Raw genomic sequence first — 27,602 nt, 5'->3', positions numbered from 1 at the left:
TCAACCTCCACCTGCGTTCTACAATAGCATGGGCAAAGTCCGGTCTTGTGAAAAATGTAACGTCATTGAATACCCTCTTGTTAGCAGGTCTTGCTAAGTCATAAAGTAGCTGGCGCAGAAGGAAGTTGCCAAAATATAGTAGCATAGCGCATGGGTATTGTGTTGAAGACGCAGGACGTTTAGATGGTGTCAAAGGAAAGCGATGAGCACTTTGTATCTCTTTATCCCAGTCCCGTGAGTCTAGTTCAGGAAAAGCACCTTTGAGAAGCATGACCATAAAAGCCCTTGGATCACTCCATTCCGCTCCCTCCGGGATCCCAAGAAAGTGGAGATTGTTACATTGGAGTCTATTTTCTTGCTCCTCGACTTTAAGCATTAAATCCTTTACTATGCCTTCATGCTTATCTCCTGTGCCTTCAAAGTTGAGACATCCTTTTCAAGATTCTTCGTACGTATTTCAGCCGAGGCCCTTCTGTCTGCGATTTCAGCGCATGTTCTACCCACTTTCCTTATTGTTCCTTGCTATTTTTTCGTAGCATGGCGTGATCGTCGATTATCCTGCTTGACTTCTTCTCAAAAGCTCTTGAATGGAACACCTCCAAGAGAGTGAGTTCGTTCTTACTACATGAATTTCCCGAGTTTCCATCGTTCATATCGCCCATTGCTCCATGGTTACCACCTATGCCTGGAGTTGGATCTGATGGAGATACTGGTTGTGATACTGTTTGTGAAGATGGGTGGTTCGATCTGAAATCTGCTGTGGTGCGTTGATCTCCCCCCCCCCCCCCCCCTTGTATGTCTGTTGGATATTTTTAGTCAGCAGCTTTTTTGTGTAGCAGTTTTTAACAGGGTTTCTGAATCTGTGTTACTGTCCACACTGCTATCCTCATCGTGTCTCACTCCATCACTAGATAAAAATGTGCCAGTATCAGCGAGTTCTGATTCCTCTGATGTAAATTGTGGTACTTCCATAATATCCGGCTTCTTGGGTAGAGAGCATGCTGGTTCAGACTTTTTGCTTCATTCTCTACGGTACTATCCAGACCAACATAGCTGGCTTTTTTTGGGGGAATGGTAATACCAGTCTCCGTCTCAATCTCATTGAGATTTTCCAAATCTGTTAAGGATTCATTTATAGGTGGTCTAGAACCGCTCTCTTCCTAAGGGGGCATTGATAGCTCTGCTTCTGCGTCTTCATTAGGAGGAACAATGGCGTCATTTGGGGTCTTTGATCCTCCGGTACCACCCCCTCATCCGTTACCTGATTGTGTACTTTCCCTTCTTTTGCGCCAAATATATTGGAAATTAGGTGCTGTATATTATGTACTTGTTTAGAGTCCATGAGTTTGTGCTTTTAGATTGTACTTTTTTTTCCCTGTTTAGCCCCTCGTTCACTCCTCTTTACAGAATTAGGACCTACAATTTGCTCCCGATTTTTGGGCCCTCTTGTCTCGGGTCGCTTCTGACAAGCCTCCATTCGAGAATCCGGATTAAGTTGTATACCCTCATTTAAGTCAGAGGCAGGCAAATGTACGTTTCTATACTTCAGTGATTTCACCCCTCGCCTGCCATCCTTACTTGACTGCTTCCACAATCCTGGAAAGAATGTATCCTTCGTTCGCCACCTCTCATACAGCCCACGCGCTGAAGTTGTCTGCAGCGTTTAGAGACCTCGCTCAAGCCCTCTGTGGCTGTGGCTGTAGCTGTCAGGAGACTGTGGATGACCGATAGGAAGTACCTCATAGAGATCGGTGCAGGAAGCTGCCGCAGGGCAGAGCCGGTCGAGCCCGCTCTGGCTTTGAGCGACAACTACTGTGGCCTGTAAGAAATGTACCCGATCCATATATCTGGTGCTTTTGCAGTTATATGCTGTGTATGTCAGATATTTGCCGGGAATTCAATTCACTTCAAAGTCTCTTGCGACAAACAGGCAGGACTTGAAATTTTCTTAAGGTCGGAGTCGGCGCAGCGGAGTTGTGCGGCTGCTACTCAGGCGCCATTTGCCTCTCCCATCCAGGGGTACCCTATTGCTGGCAGATTATCTTCGTGCTGATTTCCTTTATAGGATACTTTTATGTTTTTGGGATATCTCACCACAATAATTCCAGTTTTTCTCTGAGATCCCTCGCTTAACAGTGCTCTTTCTGTTTCTTATTTTGCCTGAAATTATTCCCCTGGAGCCCAAATGTATTCTAGCAAATCTCTGCATATCGATCAACTTTTCTGTCGCCATTGCTCTTTTCTGGGGTTGTAGGACCCAATGTCTTAATTATGTCATTGTAACCTGTTTGTTTCTTTCACTCCATTCTTTTTTGCAATCATCAAATGTTTTACTTCCACATAGCCGGATAGATCAGATGCTCCCCTGCATTCTCCCTCTACTGTTTGAAGCTTATCCCTGGAGAGCTGGAAACATGTTTATTTAATGTACCGGTGTGTTTGGGAGGGGTAGTTGGTCCTCCTTCCTCGCTATGTCACTCTATCCCCCACTTTTTGGGAACTTTGTGATATTTCCTTCCATGTCAAGTCCGATAATAATCTTCCCGCAACCACTTATGTATTGGGATAATTGGGGTTGTTTTGGAAAGGGTCGCTCTATAATCTATTTTTAATTACCTTAAAACACCATAGACATGAGATACACATTAGTTTCCATCTACATAGGTGCCTTTTTATCTGTTTACGAAGTTCTGGCCTCTCTGAGAGCTTTGCATTGCGGAAGCTAGGTTTGCATAAAGTTAGATGATAACGCGACCACCCAAACAAAAACGATAAACTTCTGTAATAAATGGCTAACTCAGAGGCTCACTTGCACCCATGTTTCTATTCTCTATGTGGCAGATCAGGGTAAGGCACTGGCTAACGATTGATCCTGTAACCAAAACTAGAGGGCGGATGTACACACTACCTTAACTAGAGTATGTAAATGAAAGTGGCTTGGTGTCTGTACTGCAGATTGCACCAAAATCATTCTGCTGAGAATGCTGCAGAATCCAATGTTTAATGTTTAAGAAAAAAATCGAATAAGTTAGGTAGATGGCTCATGAGTAGTGAAACTATGGCCAGGGCAAACTTATATAAAGATTATATTCCTGGCGCCATGAGAGCGAGGGACACATCAGACTATCTTGTTAATTTGAAGCTTAAGGTATAATCACTGGCTTTTGATCTAGCCTATGATTTCACACAGCCCTCTCTTGAGTCAGACGCACACATTTTCTGGCGGCTCTTAGTTATGTGAATTAAAGTTATTATTTTTTATTTTTAATGATAAACTTAGTCAATGACTAGAATTGGAACAGTGTAATTTTTTTCAGACGCTTGTATTTTTTATTCTGCAATCATTCCCACAACACATATAAGGTTGAAATGTAGCTGGATAAATCAGTTCCTTGTTGCAAAATCTAAAAACAGTATGATTTGTGATCTTTATAACACATGGAGTAGCAGCTTTAAAACCATTTTTGTGGCAGGAGCTTAGCTTCCACCTGGAGGGGGGGGGGGTGGCAATATTTGGGGATTAAAGCTGTATAAAGTGTCAAGTGGTGTAGACTGTTGACTGCCTTGTAGCTCATTGAAGAAGGTATAACGAGAATTGTACAATTGAAGCTGTTCAAGGCAGGTTACAATAGTTTTTTTCGTTAAAACAATTGTTTTAAGTTCTTGCAGTCAGGTGGACAGTTATGATCTGAATTTGCATTACCTCAACCTGAAACAGAAGTGAAGATCAATAAATGTTGTTACCAGTGAACATTATCTGTACTATCTGAATAGTATTTCCAGTCTAGGGTAAGGGAGGGCTCTGTTCCTAGGGCCTTATGTTTCATTGGGAGCAAGTCTAAGTTGACTTCATGGCTTAAAGTCATACCAGGGTAGGTTTGATGTGCCGAGTTGACATACCTTTGGGGCTTACTGTATTGATTGCATGCGGCCTACGACTGGATCTTGCACTGAGGTGTCTTTGGAACTTAAAGTCGACATTTGACTAGAGGTGCTGCTGTACCCTACCATAGGGCTTGCTGCAAGGTGCTTCAGAAACCTAAAATTGCTATTGATACTGAGCACTGGTGTCAGTTTTCTGAACCTCTTGGGTGCCCACTGCTTTTTAGGTCTCGCTGAGACAGCGAAAGCTGTCTCTTTGAGACATTTTGTAAGTGGATTTTTGAAAGTGCTTCCCCTGGCATAGAGCTACAGTGCACGAGGCGTGCACGCGCGCAAAGCAGCCATATGGCTTTGTCGCTCTCCCCTGTAGCCCCTCTCCGCCCCCTTCCCTGCTGCTATTTCACACCAGTTTATCAGAACTCGCTCTTCTCTCCCCCACCCCCCCACCATCGCGTCTCACGCGTCCAATGCTTGTTTTCTTTGCTGCTCGTATTTCTACTCGACGCTGTTTATTTATTTAGGTTTAGTTTATTCATAATTAAAAGACACTGAAACGATGCAGCCCACGCCGAGGATTGAACCCTGTTTACCTGCTCCAAAGTCGGCAGCGTTATATGTTGAACCACCTCCTCGCACCATTTGTATCTTTTGTTTTTTAATGGCTTTGCTTCTGTCTTTGCTTTCGTCCTCCCACCACTCTCCAACTATCATTCAGCTGCTTTCCGCCAGCGTCTATTGATCTCCGCCTGTCTCTTGCTCTGTTTCCTGCTCCCTGCTCTATTTAATCTGCAGCCCTCTGTCTGCACTTGTTTATTTTTTTGTTTACGGGTGTATGCGACAGCAATGGACGCAATAGTCGCGATTTTCAGTTCACATGAGTGCCCTCAATTGGAAATAGTTATGTTTTCCGTAGGCATTTGTGAAGGATGTAAGCAAACAATAAATACAAAGCACATCTCACCCCGCTAGTTCTGAAACTTTTAGCAATGTGCGCGGAGGAGAAAAAGGCTGGCGGCTCGGAGCCAATGGCACTCAAATACACATGCGCTGAGTCTGCAGAAGGCTTCCTCTGAGCTAGGACACTGCTGAATGAAGTGTGTTCTCCGTCAAGCTGTGTTTATGTTATGAAGACCAGAGGGGGTGCAGGGGCGGGGTGACATGTTTCTTAGGAACAGAAGCACTCCCGCTCCGCCATTCAATAAAAATAAAGGGATTTCTATTTTTGGTGGGCTGTCAGGAGTCCGGCAAGGGCACACTCATCAGCACGAATGATGGAGGAAGCGAAACAATTCCGAGTATTTATACGTCTGGCCTGTGTGTATACACACACCGCGGTGACCTGGAATAATTTCTGCTGTTATTTTAATACTAGTGGAAATAAATGACCTGGGCTCGGCAGGCGGGGATGGCTTATTATGGACACTCCATGCTGCTGCAGCGGACAGACAACTATACCAAGTTTAAAAACTCTCTCCAAACCCGTTCTGGAGAATTTAGTGCTGATGTAATATGGACTCCAACCGCGGTAGAATCTGTAACACAATTTATCACCTTACAGACAGAATTTAAAGGCTGTTAAGGAGAGCGCTGGTTATGCCTTCTCATCTGCTGTTGCCCAAGGCTTTTTAAATATATTTCCCAATTTTGCTACAATCGTTGCACCTGCGCTTTACTTTATCATGGTTAAAGGTAAAGCGTGGGTGCCGCGATTGCTGCAAAAGTAAAGAAATAGAGAAAAAAATCTATTTCTTTAATTTTTCAACAATTGCGGCACCCACAACTCCTTTGCTGCTTCTTGCGCTTGTGAGCTATTAAGCAACTCACTGCAGCCAGCAGAACCTGCTACGCACCTCTTTTTTCTGTGCATCTCATTTACCAGCCCGTGTAGCCGCGGTGCTGCCGCCATGGCGAAAACATTAAGGGGGCTGCATCAAATGGGCTTTATTTTTTATTTTTTTTTAACTTTAACACTGGGCGCGGGACCCGCTTCAAGGACACCATGCTCAGTGTTCAAGTTAAAAAAAAGAAAGAAATTGAGCGTGGTGTCCTTGAAGCGGCGCCGGCAGAAATGCTTGTTTTTTTCTGTCACCCTTCCTTCTCTTTGTGTGTTTCCCCTCACTCTTGTTTCCTTTCCTCTCAACTGTTTTTCTCCCCCTGTCTGTCTTGATGTGAAATGAGATGCAGGGCGCGTGGAGACGTGGATGGCAGGCACTGGAGTGCTTGTTCTATTTGCAAAGATTAAGGAGCGTACCTTCTGCACTCCAAAAATTCACTGAAATAAAGATGGTATCTGTTTCGCAGGAGGTGCAGCAAAATAAATCAATGCACTCACATTCATATCGATATATGAATAAATATACGTAAGACTCATTAGAAAACAAAACACGTCTATGCATAGTTTATTATTTGCAGATGCAGCCATTTATTTGCATGCTTTTCAGAAACAACCATCGAATCTCTTTGCAATCCTTTATTGTCCGAAGAATAAAAAATAAAGATTATTGAAGTCCTCAAAATGACTTCGGTGCATGCCAAAGACTCCAAAGGGATTCAGAATTACATGATCGGAAGTGCCTCTAGAAACAGCCAACTCTCTCTGGACTGCTAGGGCAGCTCGGTCCATGGGCAGATCGCGTTGACTGCATGGATGCCAGTAAAATATCTCACTGATATTTCCCGATGTTATCACTTGTACTGTTGGCGGGTCCATTTTGTAGCAGTTTGCGTGGCCATTCAGGCTGAGTATGTTTCTTTGCACACTGGGCAGCCTGCACGAATGACATATTTGCATTTGACACTCAGTGCAGTTGTCAATGGAAAACTGTACCAGAACCAGTGCATTTTAGGAAGTTAAAATGTACGTAAAAAACTATTGCACCTTCAATGTTGCAATGTGGTCTATCTGGTAAGCGTAGATAAGCACATTTGGACATCAGCTTCTTTCTTTAACAAGCATTTACAATGGAATAGGTCTTGCATTTACGCGAGTTTGAGATATTGACATTGCAAATAACAATGCCTTTTATTTTTAAAACATAAATAAAAGGCATTGTCATTTACAATGCCAATAGCTTAAACTCGCATAAATGCGAGACCTATTGCATTGCAAATGCTTGTTGATTTGTGCTGTGACGCACATACCAACTCTGTGAAAGATAGGATGCTTTGAGTTTCACTTAATTCAACATCCAACTCCCGAGGAAGGCTAAGAGTCCCAGTTTGCTACTGAAGGCTTTGCTTCATTTGTTATCTCTTCTGTTCCCCTATTAGACCTATCGCCGAAATGGGCAGACCAGGACGTCGATATTTTGACAGCAACTCCTCTATGAGACTCTGACACTAGGACTGTGCTCTTGGAATCTGGTTAGAGGAACCACCTTTTAATCTGGCTTTGTGCTCTTTATTTAAGGGGGAAGATCACTACAATTCTTCCCTCGGGGTTTTAGGGAAGGTGGGTGGAAGTTGGACTCTGGTTATGGCTCTCCAGATGAGGTTCTCTCTAATCTTTCTCTGCAGGAAGTGGAAATTTTTAAAGATTTTATTATCTTATTTTTTAAATCACTGCTGCTCTGGGCTTCCAACGTGTAAGAGGCCATCTTTGAGGATTTTTTCTGGGTTCCCCCACCATTCATCCTAGCCTCCGTAACTTCAGATTTTGTACGGTATTATTTATCCAAAATTAGGCATACATTTCCACTGTCGAAATATGAGGGAAGTACCCTAATACTTAGAAAAGGGATGGGTATTTGTAACACAAAGGAATAAATTCCCTTTTCAATATGTCTAAGGAACAAACCTAGTCTGAGAGAACAATAATGCCAACAAACTGGATATGCAAATTATGTGATATAGGTGACCTATCCCCCGTATACTGAATCGCAAGGAGGGTGGAAAGAGGATAAAAGGGTTCAAGTACAATCACAATCAAGTACAAATATATTCAAATATGTCATAGTTTTATTAAAAACTTATATAAAATGAAGTAGATACATAGATCAATAAAGTCGTATCCACATGATTACAAGATTTTTTTACACATCATTAAAAACACACTACTTCTAAATTGATTAAAAAGATTATATTCAAAGAACAACTGTTGACGCGGCGTTTCCGTGAAAATCAGATTTGTACAGTTGCGGCGTACCCTGAGGAATTGACCGAAGGGGATGTTATCTTTCTGGCTCAACGGATGGTTACTCTTATAATGGAACATCCAATTCCAAGACGCGTCATTTCGGTGAAAATCAGATGTTTCGTCACCTTCTTCAGGACAAAAATTGCATGTATATCTAAAAATTGTATGTAGGCTCTGCAGTATAGAGTAGTCTCACAATTACAATAATGTGGCAGTCAGGCAGAAGAAATTTTGTTCTTCAAAAATTAATGGACTTAAGACAAGATTCTCTGTAGTCTAATGTTTAACATCAGAAGACTCCTCAATATTCAAAAAGCGTTTGCTGATGTCCGAGAGATCATAGCAAATGTAGGTCATTAATACGAGCTAAGATGCCTACATAGAGATCGTGGCTCTCATTGAAGTAGTTCATTTTTTCTCCAATGATAACAATACCTAACAATCTATTTGGTATTGCCGTGTTAATCTGTTGCATTGGCGTGTTAAATTGCCTCTTGTTGTAGTTTGAACAACATGGGTTTGTTGATAAACTTTATCGTTTCAAACCGGAGCGACCGTCAATCTTGCTAGTCGGTGACCAAGTTTGGACTGGAAAGAGCCTACATACATTTTTTAGTTATGTTCCTTTTATGCATTTACAATGAGTTTAATAAGAGTATTAAATTGCTCTCATTTCGTTTTTTAACTCACTTAAAATCATTAGTTATTTGAACCCTTGAATTGACCGTGTCCAAACGATGTGGATTATGTGATTGAAAAAGTGCATTTTGGACGTGGTTACAGGGGTACATCAGGTTGCTGTAATAAGTATGTGCTGTGAGATTTAAAAAAGTAATGTTTGTTTCAATACACTTAAAACATTTTTCTTATATTGTTGTCTAGATATATATGCAATTTTTGTCCTGAAGGTGACGAAATATCTGATTTTCACCTAAACGCCGAGTCGACAGTTCTTTGAATATAATCTTTTTAATCAATGTGCAAGTAGTGTGTTTTTAATGATGTGTAAATAAATCTTGTAATCATCTGGATAAGACTTTATTGATCTGTGTATCTATATTTCGTTTTATAAAAGTTTTTAATAAAACTATGATATATTTGAATATATTTTACTTGATTGTGTATTGATTGTTGATGGATCATAATGCAGTAACCTGTATGTTAACCCTTTTATCCTCTTTCCTCCCTCCTTGTGATTCAGTATACTGGGAATAGGTCACCTATATCACATAATTTGCATATCCAGTTTGTTGGCATTATTGTTCTCTCATACTAGGTTTGTTTTTTAGACATTTTGAAAAGGGAATTTTATCCTTTGTATTCATTTCTACTGTGCCATAGTTCTCCCTTCCAATACAGCACCTGACTGTGTTTTCACCAATCCTGGCGTTTACCCCCGTGAGCTGTGAGTCAACACACAAGATCTCATGTTGTCTGTTGCTTGTATTTCTTTTTCCTTATCAAAATCATAGCCTTACTTCTTCTCCCAATCCACCCTTTTGCACACTAGACTTATTCTCCTCCTGTAGTTCTAGTAGAATACTGCTTTCAGTCTTGAATATTTGCAGTGCAGAAGAGGGCCAGCAGTTATTGCACAATTCTCGACCTGCAACTGTTCAGTAAGACTCTTTTGATACTACTACTCCTTAGGAGTAAATGGTGTCTTGGACCCAAACTTTTTTGACACTTTTATTGTATTTATTTCACGTTTCTCACTGCCATTGGTGGGTGTCGGTGTGCTTTACATAAAAAACAAAATGAAGCCAAAAATATCTTACAATTTAAATTTAATTCAGCTTCAAAAGAAGAGCAGAAACATCCAAGCAAACTAGGTGTTCTGTTAGAGAGAAGAGATGGGAGCGACAGCAGTTTGGAAAGGAGGACGAGGCAAGGAAAAAGTGAAGCCAGTATTTTGGGACTAGTTAAATGGAGAAGCCTAATTGTGGGGACCAGGAAGAAAATCGGGGGGGGGGGAGGGGGATGGGGATGGATCGTGATTAGGTTTAAGCAGGTAAAAAAAAAAAACATTCTTGTAGATTTTTGCCAGTTTTTGATAAAGCACAATCCTGGTCACATGTATTTATTTAATTTTGGGCATGAGGAGATAACGTGATGGCGCCAGAATCGCAGGATGTTAAACCAACACCTGGGCTTGATCCTGGTTCCCCAGTTCCAAAGTCAGCAGCTCTGTCTATTAAGCCACAAATTCTTCAAGGGACAAAGGCTCATATTTAGGAGTATTTCACGTAAAAAAGCACCTTGCTGTGCTACGTGAAAGGGAGAGGGCAGGATTGCACCTTGTTTAAGACTATACATCGCTGTCCTGCTCTCTGCTGGTGCACAAACTGCTGCTGAGCACCAGTGCAGGCACCCTTACTCCGTGGTGCAATGGTGCCTACGTTGTAGACAGGATAGTTTTGTGCAAGAAGGGAAGCTTTCCTTTACAAAAACAATCCTCAGAGGCATTTCCTCTTTCTACATGTTCTGCATAATGCAGCACACATAGGAAGAGGAAACAACGAGGAGGAATAAAGATATTTCTCCTCGTTCAGCCTCTGGTGGCGAGGCGTACAATTCTAATGCGTTCCCAGGTCTACCACTGTTGGTAAAGCTGTAAATGTTTCAGGATGCATTAGTGGATGCATGGGAACACCTACGCTGCACTCGTGGCACGCCTCCCTGCTGCAGAGTAACGCAAGGCAGCGTTTTGCACAGCCTTGCATTACTCTAGTGTGATCAAGTCGTGCAGGGCAATGAAAGGTGGCCTTCAGTGGCATGGTAAATATCATTTTGGTGTTGCGTCCCCTTGTGTGGCATGGCGCAAGGGCGACACAAAACCTGGATATAAAAATGGGCCAAAGTCTTTGAGTAGGGAGTTTCATAAAAATGGACCCGTCCCAGAGAAGTGGTGGATGGCAGCTTAGTGGGATTTGAACTTTTGTGCTCCTTATGCTTTAAGACCCCTGAGATTTTTAAGGTAGCTGGAAAAAAAAGGTTAGTATTTGCATGTGGATACGTTTTTGCAGGCACGTTTGAATTCAATTCTGCCCTCGACTGGTTCTATATTAAACATAGACCATTACTGGGACACTCCTGGAAAATAAGGAGGCGATGTCTTCTCCATCACTCTGTTGTGGATCCTAGTTTTTCTACAAATAGCTAATTGTCTTTCTTTTCCCTCACATTAGAAAATCTCTATAATATAGGGCCATTTGTTAGCCCTCCTTAGTTTTATGATGTTTTGTATCCTGAAGGCATGGTACTCCACTTTGCTTTTATTGTATATTACCTTTATTCATTTTATTAAAGAAGCTAAGGGAAATAAGATGCATACATGTTTTATATTAAAATGTATTCAAAATAGATTTATAAGCTTAACATTTAAAAATAAAATGGTTACATGAGGTTTTTTTTCAAGTCTTGTAATTTGTAACTATACCTGCAAGTGGGGGGATTATCTTTAGTGAAAACAACTCATCGTCTGCAGAGGATTATTAGTTGTGACAAATCTTATTATTTATTTTCTTGAACAAGTAAAAGAAATGCATGCCTGTGTTTAAATATTGCTATTTGATCGTTGTTTGCACTATGTCTGTGGTGCCTTTGAACCTGACTCACTAAAATATTTCCCATGTTGTCATTACAGGGAACAGCCGAACAAGGAACGTTTGGGTCTCAGTAAAGAAAATTTGTTGCTTCGTGGATGTGTTGTGAGAAACACTGAAGCTGTTGTGGGCATTGTGGTTTATGCAGGTTTGTTTCTAACACATTACTTTTTTCATAGTTTAGGAAAAATCTTGCCAATATGACTTAAGCGTGTTCTGTTTTTCACTGTTTCACAGTTCTTCATGAAGGTAGGACCATGATAAAAAAAAAACTGCATAATGGATGTACATATGAAGCACACAATGCGTGGATGATGTACGTAATTTACAACAGGACTGCCGATACTCAACCCTTTTATTTTTTATTTGAGAAGGACGAAATGTGGCATTTCATCTTTCCCAAGTAAACCTAATTGGATTGAAACTATTATCCCTGAAGTTCAAATTAACTGCCTTACAAGTGTATGTATAAGTAAGTGTTTAAACTGATTTAAACTGAACGTTGCCCTGAAGCAAAGGAGATTCCAGAATCTAGCCATAGCTACACCTTGGGTGATTTACAAATTCTTAATTTGCTGTGCCAGAGTGAAGTAAGAAATACAGCATACTTGGTAGTTAAATATGAGTATTATTTTATATGGAGAAGTCTTACTACCTTATACAATATTGGAATTCAACTTCTGGTCTGTCATACCAGCACTCGTCTAGTAACTTTTACTCTATGCATTATTGATATTTTTAACGTTTTGTTTGTACCACTCAGTGGAGAAACTGGCCATTAACATCTGCATAATTTATGGGATGCAATACTGAATATGCTATGCACTTATGAACCATTCTCATTCCTTTTCTGTTACAATTGATCATGTATCATTTTCACTAATGTGCAACATGCACCTTCTTCTTTGGCTGCTCGTTAAGAGCTCCACCTCTGTCACCGTCTACCCGCTGTTCTTACTGCATAAACTTGCATTGAAATACCTAGATACTGACTTGTGCCTAGTACAGAAGATTGAATCCGTAGTGTATTTAACAGTCACTCAGTTGTTTATATGGTGACCTCCAAAGTTTTGGACAGGTTCTGTAAATATTTCAGCTTTGACACTGCACTCAGGCCTGCTAACCAGACCTCAGTGCTCGTTCCCTGACCCTTAACGTGCATGCTTGATTGGCCTACCCCCAATTGACAGGGGCTAACTTATTTCTAAGTCCATAGTATATGGTACCAGGAATACCCAGGGCCTGTAAGTCTCTTGACTTGAAGCAAATCAAAGGACTGCCCTGCTGACCCTGGAACCGGCAAAGAAGAGGCTGCACCGAATTTGGGCTTCATCTGCTGCTTCTTGTTCTAGCGAAGGAACTGACTGTGTGTGCAGTGTCCTCCTCATGGTGAATGTGTCCGCTGAGCCCAACCATGAGCAGAGACTCCAAGAGTCAGTTGGCTGACCTGTTCGTAGTGCAGGGCCACAAAAGCTGAAGAATCCTGCTGGGACAAGTTGGTAGCCCAGATATCTGCTCCTTGCTGCTGTGCAGCCCAAGATACCAGAACCTGATGCTCAAAAGTTGCACTGGAGTCTACTGGGCTCAGGAGAGTAATTGGAGTGCAGCTTGGCTGCCCAGAAGGAGAGATACTGCCAAAAGAAGCAAACTGACTTCTGCTGACCCAGAGAATACTTCTTGGACATCAATCTCTGTGGACATAATCACCTCACCAGGACCGTTGATGAGGAGTCGCCCCAAGAAGACCCACGTTGACTGCACAGCATCTTCAACATCTTAGAGCATCTTCAACATCCTGTATCCCTTGCACCAGGAGCATTCCATTGAAGTCAATCGCTAGGAGCCACTGACGCCATAATTGGACTGAAGACTGCTTTTCCTAAGAAGGTTCCTCTTCTGTTGGACCTTGCTGTTCCCTTTGACTGTCTCTTTGCCAGAGTTGGTCGCCAAAAGTAACTCTAAGTAACCGCATTCAACTCTAAAAAAAGTTTCAAAGTGTCAAATTCATTGAATTTGATAATGCTTGTTCACTGCTAAGTGAAAAGTCTTAATTTATTTTTTCCTGTAAAAATCTCCGGAATCCGCTAATGGATCTTTTTTGTTTTGGTGTCCATAAAAAATATACTCTATTTTTAGAAATTGATGACTGGTCCTAGTTCGGTAGGGTAATATACAATGAAGTCACACAACTACACCATATAATACACCTCATTTCCTCTCAATATGCATCTATGTATGGCTACTGGAATATCGTTACTCGTTGCAAGCAGAATTTCTTCACATGATAAATTTGTATCGAAGGCACCCCTATATGCATTCAAGAGCGCTGGGCTTAGGGGGTGTATACATTGCAGGATGGTTTAGGAGGCGGGCAATAAAAAGGAATGTATATTTGTTTCTGAAAAGTTCCAAATCTGTTCTTCCCTCTTAATTACTCAGTCTCTGGGATTACTAAGAAGTTGCTAAACACAGCTGTTTCATTGCTTTGAGAATAATCAATTGTTGACTTTTTAAATTCCTTCCTGAAATGCACCTGTGTATTTTTCAGAATATGAAGTCTGTATCCCAGATCACATTTTAGGTGATGCACAACCTCTTAAACCTAATGTGTGCCATCACAGACACTGAGAGAAGACTCTTAACGTTGGCTGACGGTGGTTATGTATCTTCAGCATAGAAGTGTGCTTGTGAAACTTGAGTATTTTAAGTAAATCCTTAAAGGTATTGTCACTCAGACCTATGTGAAAGAAATGACTGTAGTCCGTTTTGACAAATATAATTTTGCTTTTCTTTATATAATGAACTGTGCATAAGTATACGCCAAACTGTCAGCTGTTCTAGCTAATTACAACTTATGACCATCATCACTTCCTTGTTAGGATATTCACTATAGCGTACATTAGCCATCTTCAGAATGAATTAATAATTGTATTTGCGTAAATTGTAAAGACAAACTACAAAAGATTCAAATTCTTATCTAAATTACATCCCAAAGTCCTTTTAAGGGCAACACGTTGTTAAATGGGACGAGATGCAGAAAGAACATATGCTCATAACAACAAATGCCCTACTTCATTATAGAAAAAAAAACATGTTAATCATAGTGCATATTAAGTAAAATTCCATTAGTGGTGGTTACTAAAAATGTATCTGCCCATTATATAGCTACACTGACTGTATTGTTCGGTTGTGTCATTTGCAGACCTCAGTTTCTATATGTTTGACAAATCTAGTGGTCAGACGTGTGTGCTCCTCATTGAGACACATCATCAGTGCCTGTCTGCACGTATGAACCCTAAACAATTTAGGTAATCACAAAGTCATCTCTCACTTACAGTTAAAAGAACGAGGCATGAGGACAGAATATGCATAACAGACTCCCGCTTAAATCCACGTAGTGTTCAACTTTGCAATGACTACTTCTAACCACACATTTCTCAATGTTCCAATATTTTCCAGACTAGGTCAGCAATCTTTTCATAGCAGTGCGCCCATGCGCTGCTAGTTGGTGTCTTGCGGCTCCGCATAGGCTTTTTTAAGCCCTGGAAGTGAGCGAGTACAGTGAAACCATGACCCATTTCAATCCCATTGGAGCAAGCTAGAAACCTAGGATTCATCCTTCACCATGGCACCCCAGATAAATGCCATCAAGCACCTCTTGCTCCCTCAACATATGAATGCTACAAAAGTTCAAGTAGCTCCCCCAAACCACCAATGCACAGTCACTCAAGCCCTCGTCATGAGCAAGCTGGAATGGCAATGCACTGTATCCTGGAATCCCAACCCACCTCACACAGAGACTCCAGACCATTAACAATGCTGCCGCCAGACTCATCTGAGACCTTCCTAGTTGCGTCCATATCTCACCTCACCTCGGAGAGCTCTTCTGGCTCCCCATCCAGAACCCACCTACTCATCAGACAACGAGATCTGTCTTATATATATATATATATATATATATATATATATATATATATATATATATATATATATATATATATATATATATATATATATATATATATATATATCCTGGTATATCCAGGTATACTGCATGCAAGTAATCACCATCATCGATTTGAAAAGCAGGCGCGGACCACAGTTCAGTGCTTATTTTCTGTTTATTTGTTGCCGCCCATTACGCGTTTCGGTCCTCCTGAATAGATAGATAGATATTATCTACTGGCGGTCGCCAGTAGATAGTTCTAGTTAGCACCGTGTTTCCATAGGAAATCTGAAAATTCTATTTTGAATAACTTTGGCGCCGGTTGACGAATCCTCGTTACATTTTCAAAACTAATGGGGCGCTCCGCTCAGCTCCTACCCTGAAAGTCTCGGGGTGATTCGCCAAGCGGGGACCGAGAAAAAAGGGGGGTCCCAAAACGCGTTTTCCCCATGCATTTTCCCATAGGACCTTTAGTCGAAGGTACAGCCCGAACGGCTGAACAGAATTACTTGAAATTTGGCAGAGAGGTAGTCCTCAGGTGAGGCATGTGCCTTTTGCATGTATGGCGTCAATCTGTTCAGTATTTCCTGAGAAAATTGCAGTTAAAAGTACATCAATATCTATAGGCGCGCACGGTGCGCGCACCCTAATGTGCACGAGCGTAATTCTGATTGGTGGTTACATGTCAGTCAATGTTCGAATCGGTCGAAATCAGGAAGTGTCGGCCGCCATTTTGTTTATTTTCGGTGCGACAGTGAAAAAGAGAGGTGGCGAACGTGAAAAGGGGGCAGGGTAGAGAGTTCCTGACCCCCTAGCCTTTGTCAGGGGGTCCCTGAAGGACCCCGAAAGGTGAAAAAAACATTTTATTTTTTTCAAAAAATCGTGGAGTGTGCGCACGGTGAAGAACCTTAAAAAATATATATATAATAATACATACATAACTTAGCATTTAAAAAAACGTACAAATTCACTTAAACAACCATAGGTTTCACACACGTTATAGTTAGGAATTAGCACTTAAAAAACCTTGCAAATTCACTTAAAAAACCATAGGTTTCACACATGTTATAGTTAGGTGGACATTTCACTCGTAAAAAACCAATGAAATTCCCCCGTTATAGTTAGTTCAGATAACTATAACTCGCGCGACCGCCACTCTATCACAAGGATGATGTCATCAGTGATGTCATGAGTGATGCCACTGACCATGTCATGAGTGATGTAATATGTGACGTCATGATTGTGGGCGCGCGAGTTATAGTTATCTGAACTAACTATAACGGGGGAATTTCATTGGTTTCTTACGAGTGAAATGTCCACCTAACTATAACATGTGTGAAACCTATAGTTTTTTAAGTGAATATCTATATATATATCAAAGCCAAAAGGGGTGCCCCTGTGAGGAGGTCTCTCCGGAAGGGGTTACAGCACACCAATGCCGGCAGTAGCGCTGACAGTATACCATCATGCCTCAATAAGCCAAACCCGTTAAGAGCAGTCTCTCAGCTCTTCGTCAGTGGCAACAACGTGAAATGCAAATGCAGCCATTTTCAAATCCATATTTAAGTCCCGCCCCAATGGGCGCAAAGCATTCTGGTCATAGTAGTCCACGAAATGAGTGCCAAGACTCTGGATTCCTTTGTAAACCCCAGTGGGTGCCACATGTTGCAAGCGGTCATACCAAATGGTATAATACAATTAATATAATGTCCCATGTGGGTAGAGGTCCATGAAAAATAAACTGCCATGCTCCCCATAGTGTCCCGGACAGCGAGGCCCCCATCCATCCAAACGGTGCCACGTGGCAGTTTATTTTTCATATTTTATATTTTAAAAAAACATAATTAATGAAATTGACACACTGAATTGGAAAAATATAGAAATCAAATCAAAATCATTAAACATGGTATCTTTAGAGAAGTTATAGATGGGAATTAGCATTTAAAAAACCTTTGAAATTCACTGAAAAAACCATAGGTTTCATGCACGTATAGTTAGTAATTGGCATTTAAAAAACCTTTGAAATTCACTGAAAAAACCATAGGTTTCAGGGGCGTTCTAGTTAGCTGGACTTTTCCCTCGTACAAAACCCTAGAAATTCCCCTGTTATAGTTAGTTCAGCTAACTATAACTCGCGCCCCCTGCAATGCATTGCTGATGACGTCACATATTACATCACTCATGACATGGTCCGTGACATCACTGATCACATCACTGATGACGTCATCCATGTGATAAATTAGTGCATCTTCTCACACCCCAATATAACCTTTGATACACCGACTCAAAATTTCAGACGGCCATTTTGAAAACCATAGATACTCCAATACCAATAACTACATACCCACTCATTAACTCTTAGGTCTACATACACCTCCACTCACTCACATGTACAGTCACTCATACTTACAGTCACTCCGTACAAGACTATCATATGCATTTATGCACCTATATAGACACTCACACACCGCCAATCATCCATTGAGGTACTGACACACCTAGTCAGTCGTGCAAATATTTAAACACAGTCCAATTTACTCACCTATACAGTTAAACGCACTCAAGTTCACTTACTCATAAAAATAGTACCACATTCTTACTCTTATACAATCATTGATACAAGCACACACTCATCCATACAGCCACTCTCACAATCACACACTCACATATACCCACTTATATACTCTTACACACATATATACTGCCTTTCACATATGTAGTTAGTCACACATGTAACACTGAGATATACATTCAGTCCCTAACACACCCATACATACTCACCCAACCATACAGTCCATCACAGATGCACTCTTAAAACCATGCACCCATAGAATCACCCACTCACACATCTATGCATAGTCGCACACACCCTACCCATATAGACACTCATATAGCTATTCACAAAACCATGCAGCCACTTATACACCAACACACAGACAGACATTCACACAGTTTAGTCACTAGTCTGCAGTAAGCTACATTTAATGACTCACTTATAGAGTCAGTTACGCACTTAGAAAATCATCCATTCACACACTTGTACACCCACTCATTCTTCAACAGACCTTTCCCTATATATATTAAACATATTAAAACTGTACAGAAACACATACTCACTGGATGATGTCATCAGTGATGTCACTGACCATGTCATGAGTGATGTAATATGTGACGTCATCAGCAGTGCATTGCGGGGGGCGCGAGTTATAGTTAGCTGAACTAACTATAACAGGGGAATTTCTAGGGTTTTGTACGAGGGAAATGTCCAGCTAACTATAACTCCCCTGAAACCTATGGTTTTTTCAGTGAATTTATATATATATCCCACGCATCTGCAGAGCTGGAGGTTGTGCTTTTTCCTACATTGCTGCCAAGACTTGGAACAACCTCTTCCCCACTACTCAAATCAAGACCTGGCTCTTCAACTAACCCCTTGGATCTCCTTCAAATAACCTACACCTACTCGTTCAACCTAGATGACTGCTCAAGCTCCTGGACACCCTCATGGATAAGTGCACACAAAAAATCTACATATAACAGGGAGCGGAGCTCCATCTAAGTGCCACCCCTGAGTGCCAATGTAATTTGCTTTCTTTCCATACCCATCAACCATTGATCTGGAGCTCCGCCCTTTCTTTTGTTGGTGTTTGATGCCCAAAACAAAATCCAGTGTACAAGGGAATGATGTCTCCTCCTAAAACTACATGCTTCCGACCATACCTTGGATGCTTAAAATAGATGTCTGTTATCGACCTGTATGAGGGCACCATTCCAAGTCGTGCTATGAGTTGCCCTTATCCACCCAAAAGTGATTTGGGATCGCAAAACTGCACGTCACCAAGGACCGCTCCTGTGAGACGTCGTCTTTGTGGTCGAAGTTTCAGTTGACTCGAAGTCCAAGCAGAAGCATAAGAAAGTGAAGCAGAACTTGACCCCATCTTGCTTCTCTCTATCTAAAGAGATGTTGTGAGGGTGTAAAGGTTCCATTTGTTCTCTCTCTCAGGAGGAGCTAATTCCGCTGATGTTTGAGGCATGTGTGCTGTAGATACACATGCTTTGCATACTCCTGCCATCTAGTGTTGGGTCCGGATGTTTGCTAGTTGTTTTTCTTCTAAGAAGTCTTTCCTAGTCACGAGGTAAGGTGACTACTCTTTTCGGAGATAGTGCGCATGGCATCGACTCCATTGTTAGATTTTATTTTTTCTGCCATTTGGTTTGGACGTTTATTGCTGCACACCGGTTGAAAACCATTCCTCGGATTCCCCTCGGTGCGCATTCCTCTCTACCCTTCACAATATTGTTTCCCTACGCATTTCCACTTCTCTGTGTATTGTTTCAACATCGGAATCAATCTTCCATCGGAAAGCTTCGAGGACGACCTTCAAGGCCTAACTGCGCCCGGTCAGCTCTCCGTCGATGGATCAGACTCCGTTTAAATCCTGCCCTCTGTGCCACGCAAAGTATCTGTGCAGCGACTATGACGCTTGCAAATCGTTACGGTCAAAAAACACACTCAACCGTCCGGCTCGACGTCGAGACATGCAGCGTCAAAGCATCGAAGACACGCCAGACCTCTTCGGTGAAGACTCGGGCCAAGAAGACATCGAGACATCAGCGGCAGAAGAGGAAGCCTTCTCCGAACAAGACTCTAACTTGGAGCTCGAGAAAGACCTAGATGCCCAAGAACTGCCGTAGGGACAATGTGCCGGGAGTACCGAAGACCCCTTGCCCCCTTAAACTCCCCAAAAACACAAGGCGTTGGCACCACATCCACCTTCTTGCCAAGGTCAGCACTGAGATGATGTTTCTGACGCCCAGCTCCGAAAACAGCCAGTCAAGCCTTCTGGCTCTGTACCAGGTTGCATCCGTCTGCACCGAAAACTTCGACACCGAAACACAAAGAGCCCCCATCGGATCCGAAAGTGGACACTTTTCCGTTACCACCAGATCCAAAGCAGAAAAAGCTACACATTATCCCCGAGACTGGTCATATTTACATGAAACCACCTCAAAAACGCAAGCTTCAAGAGGAGGACATTTCCTACAAGATCCCCTTGAAGGAATATCTGTAGCTACAAGTTCTTTCCATCTATCATCACCTCAGAATCCTGTGCATATTACACCTCAGGATTCCCCACAATCTCACCATGACGACGATGCAGCAGGGAGGGATGAATATCCCAATAGATCCATGGACAGATTACACAATTGATCCCCCAGGTGATACTGATCCAGACCGTTACCCAGCCAAAGCATCTCCTCCATAATGCATCACACCAAGACCTCATTGCCAGGGCTGCACATTATCATGGGGTTGAATTTCACAAAGAATCACTAGAAGATTTTTTGTTTGAGACTTTAGCTTCTACACACAGGTCATCACAGACACTTCCCATGCATTAAAGGCATGATGTGACATGCTGATGAGATTTTCAAAGACCTGGTCAGAGCACGCATCTGGACCCCGAGGGTGGACAAAAAGTATAAGGCCTCTCCTACAGATACTATGTTTATAAAGGGACAATTACCGTTAGATTCCCTCGTAGTATCTAATGCTCGTAAGCGGGCGAATTCTCAAACATCAGGAGATGCTCCTGCGCCAGATAAAGAGTCAAAATTAATTGATGCTTCTGGCAAGCGCATAGCTGCTCAAGCTGCAAATCAGTGGCGCGTTGCAAATACGCAGGGCCTCTTGGCTATGTATGACAGGGCACACTAGGACGAAATGGAGCAATTGCTCCAATATCTCCCAGATGAGCATAAGGTTAAGGCACAAGACTTAGTAAATGAGGGTAAGCTCATTTCTAATTCCTCTATACACTGTGCTCTAGATGCTGCAGACACAGCAGCTAGAGACACCAGCATTCTTATCTAGAGCTACGCTTGGTTAAGAATTTCAGGGTTTAAACCTGAAGTCCAACAATCAATCCTTAACACACCCTTTGATAAGGAACACCTTTTTGGTTCTAACATTGACCAGGCATTCGAGAAAATGAGGAAGAACACAGAGGTAGCTAAATCTATGGGAGCACTCCAGACTACCTCCAGCAGTGGCACCTTTTGTCTCTCCTTGTACAGAGGAGGGGAAAAAACCCCATCCCCAGATCAAAATACCTCCACTTTCAAAGGTAACAACTAGTCCTCTCCCTCCAGAGGGTTTTTTCGAGGAGGTTATAGAGGCAGCAGCTTCAAGGGTAGGGATAAGGGAAACACACCCCGTAACTCCCCTTCTCCCAACAAACAATGACTTGCCCGCGCTTCTCCCCGTTTACACCACACCTGTCGGGGGAAGACTTCAACAATTTAGCCCCGTTTGGCAGTCTATAATCAAACAAATGGGTGTTTGGAATTATCCAACATGGTTATTGCCTGGAGCTTACCAGCATTCCCCCAAATATTCCACCTCGGTCTCACAAGTTGTCTCCAGAACACATACACTTGCTGAAACAAGAGGTCCAGTCCCTCTTACTGAAAGGGGCAATAGAAGTGGTTCCAATACAGTACCAGGTCTCTGTACTTTCTCATCCCCAAAAAGGACGGTTCCCTGAGACCTATTTTGGATCTCAGAGAGCAAAACTGTTATATACTGTCAGAGCACTTTCACATGGTGACACTTAAACAGGTACTCCCACTTTTACAAAGAGCAGACTTTGTCTACTCTAGATTGAGTGGACACGTATTTTCACGTTCCGATTCATCCGGCTCATCGCAACTACCTCAGATTTGTGATAGCGGGCAAGCATTACCAATTCAAGATGCTTCGATTTGGAGTGACTACAGCGCCCAGAGTTTTTACCAAATGTCTGGGGGTAGTCCCTGCGCATCTCAGAAGACCACAAATTCACGTCTTTCCCTATCTAGACGACTGGCTTATCAAAGCCAGCTCTCACCAGAACTGTCTACAACACATACAGATCACAATAGATCTACTTCATCAACTTGGGTTTACCATCAATGCTCAAAAATTTCACCTGCATCCGTCACAGATGCAGTCTTACTTAGGAGCCAGTCTAGACACAGTCAAAGCTCTAGCTTCTCCCAATGTAGCCAGAATTCCCAATATTCAGGCAATGATTCTACAGTTTCAACCCAACCGAGCTTTAGCAGCCAGTGTGTTCATACAACTGCCGGGAATGATGGTGTCTTGCATCACAATTGTACCCCATGCAAGGCTTCACATGCGCCCCCTACAAGAGTGCTTAGCACGTCAGTGGAGTCACAGGGTCAATTAGCCAATCTAGTGTTGGTAGACGGCCGTACCCATCGCTCACTGCAATGGTGGAACCCAAAAAATGTATCAGCAGGCCAGCCTTCCATCGACCATATTCCACAGATCATGCTCACAGCAGACACATCTCTAACAGGTTGGTGGGCTCATCTCAAGGGTTACACTATACAAGGCCTGTAGAGCAACAAGCACAAGGATCTCCACATCAATTACCTATAGCTTTTAGCAGTTTTTCTGGCAGTCAAAGCGTTTCAAACTCACCTCTCCACCAACACTGTCCTACTTTGAACGGACATGACAGCAATGTACTAGGTGAAAAAGCAGGGGGGGATACTCTCTCCAACTGTCAACACTTGCTCAAGCCATTTGGGAGTGGGCAATCAATCACAAGATTTATCTTCTGGCAGAACCTCTTGAAGGAGTAAACAATCAAATTGCAGACCTCCTCAGCAGAAGGACACAGCAAATTCAGGAGTGGGAACTTCATCCCCAAGTTCTCCTTCCCTATTTTCAACAGTGGGGTTTTCCACAGATAGACCTGTTCGCCACAGTCAAAAATGCCAAATGCCTAGGCTTCTGCTACAGGTTCCCACACTCGCTCTCAGAGGGCAATGCACTATGGAGGAACTGGTCAGGGATATTTGCCTATGCTTTTCTACCTCTTATTCCGTGTGTGGTTCGGAAACTCAGGCACACATCCCTCACACTAATTCTAGTAGCTCCCAAATGGGCCTGTCAACCATGGTACACCAGCCTTTTGGAGCTGTCAATAGATCCACATCAAAAGCTACACCTCACCTCCAGTCTCCTCACACAGAACCATGGAGAAATCAGACATCCAAATCCCAAGGAACTAAATCTAGCCATCTGGCTTCTGAAGTCATAGAGTTTGGCTATTTAAATTTACCACCAGACTGTATGAATATTCTAAAAGAAGCAAGAAGGCCTACCACCAGAGCTTGCTATGCAGCAAAATGGAAAAGATGTGTTTTGTACTGCAATAACAAAATCCATCCTTTAGATGCTTCCATACAAAAAATTATCTGTTACTTGTTACATTTACAGCGAACAGGAATTGCCTATACGTTTATTTGTTTGCACCTTGCAGCATTAGCTGCCTTCTTAAAAATAGGCAACATCTGTCCCTATTTAGAGTACGAGTAATTAAAGCTTTCATGGAAGGCTTAAAAAGAGTAATACCACCACGGATTCCTCCTGCCCCAATGTGAAATCTTAACATTGTTCTCACAAGGCTCATTGGTCCACCTTTTGAACCATTGCACAAGTGCCCTTTGCAATTCCTCTGATGGAAAGTTGCTTTCCTCATTGATATCACATCACTGAGGAGAGTTGGTGAGCTACAGGCATTACCTTTAGAGGAAATCTTCTTTCAACTACATAGAAAGGATAGTTCTCTGCACCAACCTTAAATTCCTTCCCAAAGTACTTTCTGCCTTTCACATAAACCAATCGGTTGTAACCAGTTTTCTTTCCTCAACCTGATTCTATAGCAGAACACGCTATTCACACACTTGACGTTAAAAGAGCTTTACTGTACTACATAGAAAGGCAATCCTATCTCTACATCTGGTATTGGCAGATGGAATACAAACATGCTAAGCTAAAGCTAAAAGAACTTTAATTTTCCCCCTAGAGCGCATTCCACTCGCAAAATAGGGGTTCCTGTTGCCTTTTTAGGTAACATTCTACTAGCTGACATATGTAAGGCAGCTACATGGTCTACGCCACTCACATTTACCAAACACTATTGCGTAGCATGTCAACAAGCTAATGTAGGCCTAGCAGTACTTAAAACACTGTTCCAAACAACTTCAACGCCTACAGGTTAGCCACTGCTTTTTAGTCTATGAAATCTTGTTTATCTACAGCACACATGCCTCGAACAGATAATGTTACTTACTTAGTAATCATCTGTTTTTGGCTTGTAGAGCTGTAGATTCACATGCGCCCACCCGCCTTGCCGGTTACCCATAGTTGTTGCAGTTCTTCATTATACATTTATTTGCATGGAGGTCTCTATAATACACTTTCTTACTCCATTCTCACCCTCTTGTGGGAAAACAATCTAACAATGGAGTCGATGCCCATGCGCACAATCACTGAAAGGAAGAGTCCCCTTACCTCGTGAATAAGAAAAACTTCTTTGAAGAAAAACACCTTGCAAACATCCGGACCCAACACTAGATGGCAGGAGTATGCAAAGCATGTGAATCTACAGCTCTACATGCCAAGAACAGATGCTTACTGGGTAAATAACATCATTTCCTTCCCAGATTTTGTTTTCACAGTAGCTCTTTGCTAACTAGATTGATTTTATAGGCTTTTCTTGGTGTTCTTACTGTAGGGTCTTGAGCTGTGTAAGAAGGGAATTTGTTCATGACTCTGTGCTCTCTATTTAGTACTTTTTTCAATCCAAAGAGATTTGAACAACCAACACAACCCAGTATTAATTCAGCCAAGAGGCACTCCATTTCTTTTCGTGCTTTTTTCTATTAGCGACTTTGTTAGTATAACCCATTTGTCTAAGAAGTTAAATGAATTAATCAAGTTGTTTTTACCCAATATCAGGTGAGCCTCGAAAATCTCCTTGCATGAGGCAAAGAGTGCATTATGATTGCCTTCCAAACTAATCCTCTTTAGTTTTTAGGTCGAGCTCCTATCGACCTGTTATATCTGTTCTGTGGGGTTTGACAAACCCACGTATTGCCATTGGTTACTATCTGTGGCATTCAGAAATGCAGGATTGTTATTGGTGCATTTGTGTAAATTCCCCTCTTTTGAGTGCTTCATTCCGTCCCTGGCCATTTCACTCGGAGAACATTTTGTTTGGCCATCACACTGCACAGTATGTGATGCCCCCTCCTCCTTGACTTTTTCAATTACGGTGTCAAATGCTTTTATCTAACCACGCTTTCAGTTTCATGGTGAGCGCGCAACTTTCTTCATATGCAGCTTGCTGTATTTACCTTTTTTGCTCCCGATCTCAGTTGTGCCTGAACATGTCTGCTCGTGCCCACGCTGTAAAATATGTTTGCGCGTTCCTTGTAGCACAATTGGGTAATTCATTTTTATGGTCGCAGTCATGCAGAAGAACGCTGCTTTCATGGCAACGACTGCGGCGCGCCAATCATGTTTCCGGCAGTCAGTAAAGGACTGTTTACCGAGAATGTGAACACCCTGTTGCGATCACGTCATCGCCCTCACCAAGTAGTTGGGACTCCAGTATCTAGCCCTGGTCTCTCCACGGATTTTGTTTACAGTTGCTGGTTTTTATCCTCTTGTGCGCCCTAATCCATCATTTCCTATTCCCTTCACATTCTGTTGAGATAATTGTAGTGATTGGCTGATCACCATTCTAGTGTTCTGCCTATGATGTAGCATACACTATACACCCACCCACCACCGGCGTCATCAGTCAGGTGACCCTGTCAATAAAAGGGGCCGGGCGCACGTGCCCTGGGCCAGTTCCTAGTCCCATACTATCGTGTCTGTGTGATTACTTGCTCAGCATGTGGACCTAGGGCCCAAGACACCACAATAATGACCCAGCTCCTTAACTGCGCGGACAGCTGCCTTAATATTGCTTCATCTCTCTTTATTTCCCCATTCACCACACTTCCTTTTTCCATCCATGCTTGAAGGTTCCTCATTTTACCTCAGCACGAGCATGATCTAAACATTGCGCCACTCAAGGACCTCCTGCTGAGATATCCTTCTCTTGTACTTGCAATTTCGGCAACATAGCTTTCTCTGGGAAGAAGCATGCTCCAATAACGGTCGTTCCGTTCTTGAGAGGTTCAAGAGAGCTCAATCGGCTCGTCCATTATCTTTTTCAAATCCCCCTGAGAAAACCGATGAACCCCTGTGTCTCGGAAGAAATGTGTTCGAGGCTAAAGACGGGGAGTTTGAAGGATGTTTCCCCTCAAAACCGGCATGAGTCACTCACTCTAGGGGACTTTGAATACAAGGGAATTCATTAATTAACTGTAAATCGTAATCTAAATGTAGCATCCTGGCTCTCTCAAAACATTTACGATCGAACTTTACAGATAGCAAAGCAGAGTTTTTCTTTACGTTTTAGTGTATTCTTGGAACCGTTTTTTGTTTGTGTGCGTTTAAAAGCCGAATTGTACCTACAAAACTGGACATTTCACTGCTAATCTTCTGATTACTAATTTTTCAATATTGTGATTTCTTTTTGACGTAAGTACTGCGACTGATGCTTAGTTTCTCTTGTCCGAAGTCGAACAACACCAACAGGTTTTTTCCCAACCGTTTGTTCTGTAATCTTGTGCAGGAGGGGGGGGGGGTTGCTTCCCCCTCCAGCTGCTGTCTGGGTCAAAGCGAAGTTCAGCAGACAGTGCCATTTTACAGTAACGAATGAATGAAAATAAATATGGTCGCCCTTACAATGAATTTCTGGACACAATTTTCCTTAATTGTGTGAAGTTTAAAAAATATATGTGTATTGATCGGAAAATCGAGTGAGGGTCGATTTTTTTTTCACATTAATAAATCGCACGAATGGTTATTTGCTGGTCTAAATACAATTAATAGCAAAGGGTCTGACTATTTACTTAACTCAAAGAAAAATACTCTGACTTTGAAGAACATATTAGCCTCGCAGAAAACTTCACAAAATCGGATGCTTGTGGTTATTAGAAGAATAAAAACATGTTCGAATCGCTTCTCGCAGCTTCTATCTGCTCACCTTTTTCTCTCCTTGCATCACGATTCAAAACAAGCACGATTTACCTGTTCATTTCATAAAATGGAACTCCACTC

The 27,602-nt window shown here is 42.2% G+C and overlaps 1 protein-coding gene across 2 annotated transcripts in view; it reads left to right on the top strand.

Moving 5' to 3' along the window:
• The window catches only part of ATP10D (ATPase phospholipid transporting 10D (putative)), a 755,240-nt gene that overhangs the window by 272,735 nt on the left and 454,903 nt on the right, over positions 1-27,602 (top strand). For both annotated transcript variants that reach the window (XM_085642148.1, XM_085642147.1), the window contains exon 6: positions 11,664-11,770. In XM_085642148.1, the coding sequence (XP_085498274.1) occupies positions 11,664-11,770 (107 nt within the window). The remainder of the gene's footprint in view (positions 1-11,663; positions 11,771-27,602) is intronic.

The sequence above is a fragment of the Triturus cristatus genome, chromosome 2_2 (genome assembly GCF_964204655.1).
Source record: "Triturus cristatus chromosome 2_2, aTriCri1.1, whole genome shotgun sequence".
Taxonomy (NCBI): domain Eukaryota; kingdom Metazoa; phylum Chordata; class Amphibia; order Caudata; family Salamandridae; genus Triturus; species Triturus cristatus.
Note: the sequence above shows the minus strand (reverse complement) of the source record. Positions and strands in the feature narration are given on the sequence as shown.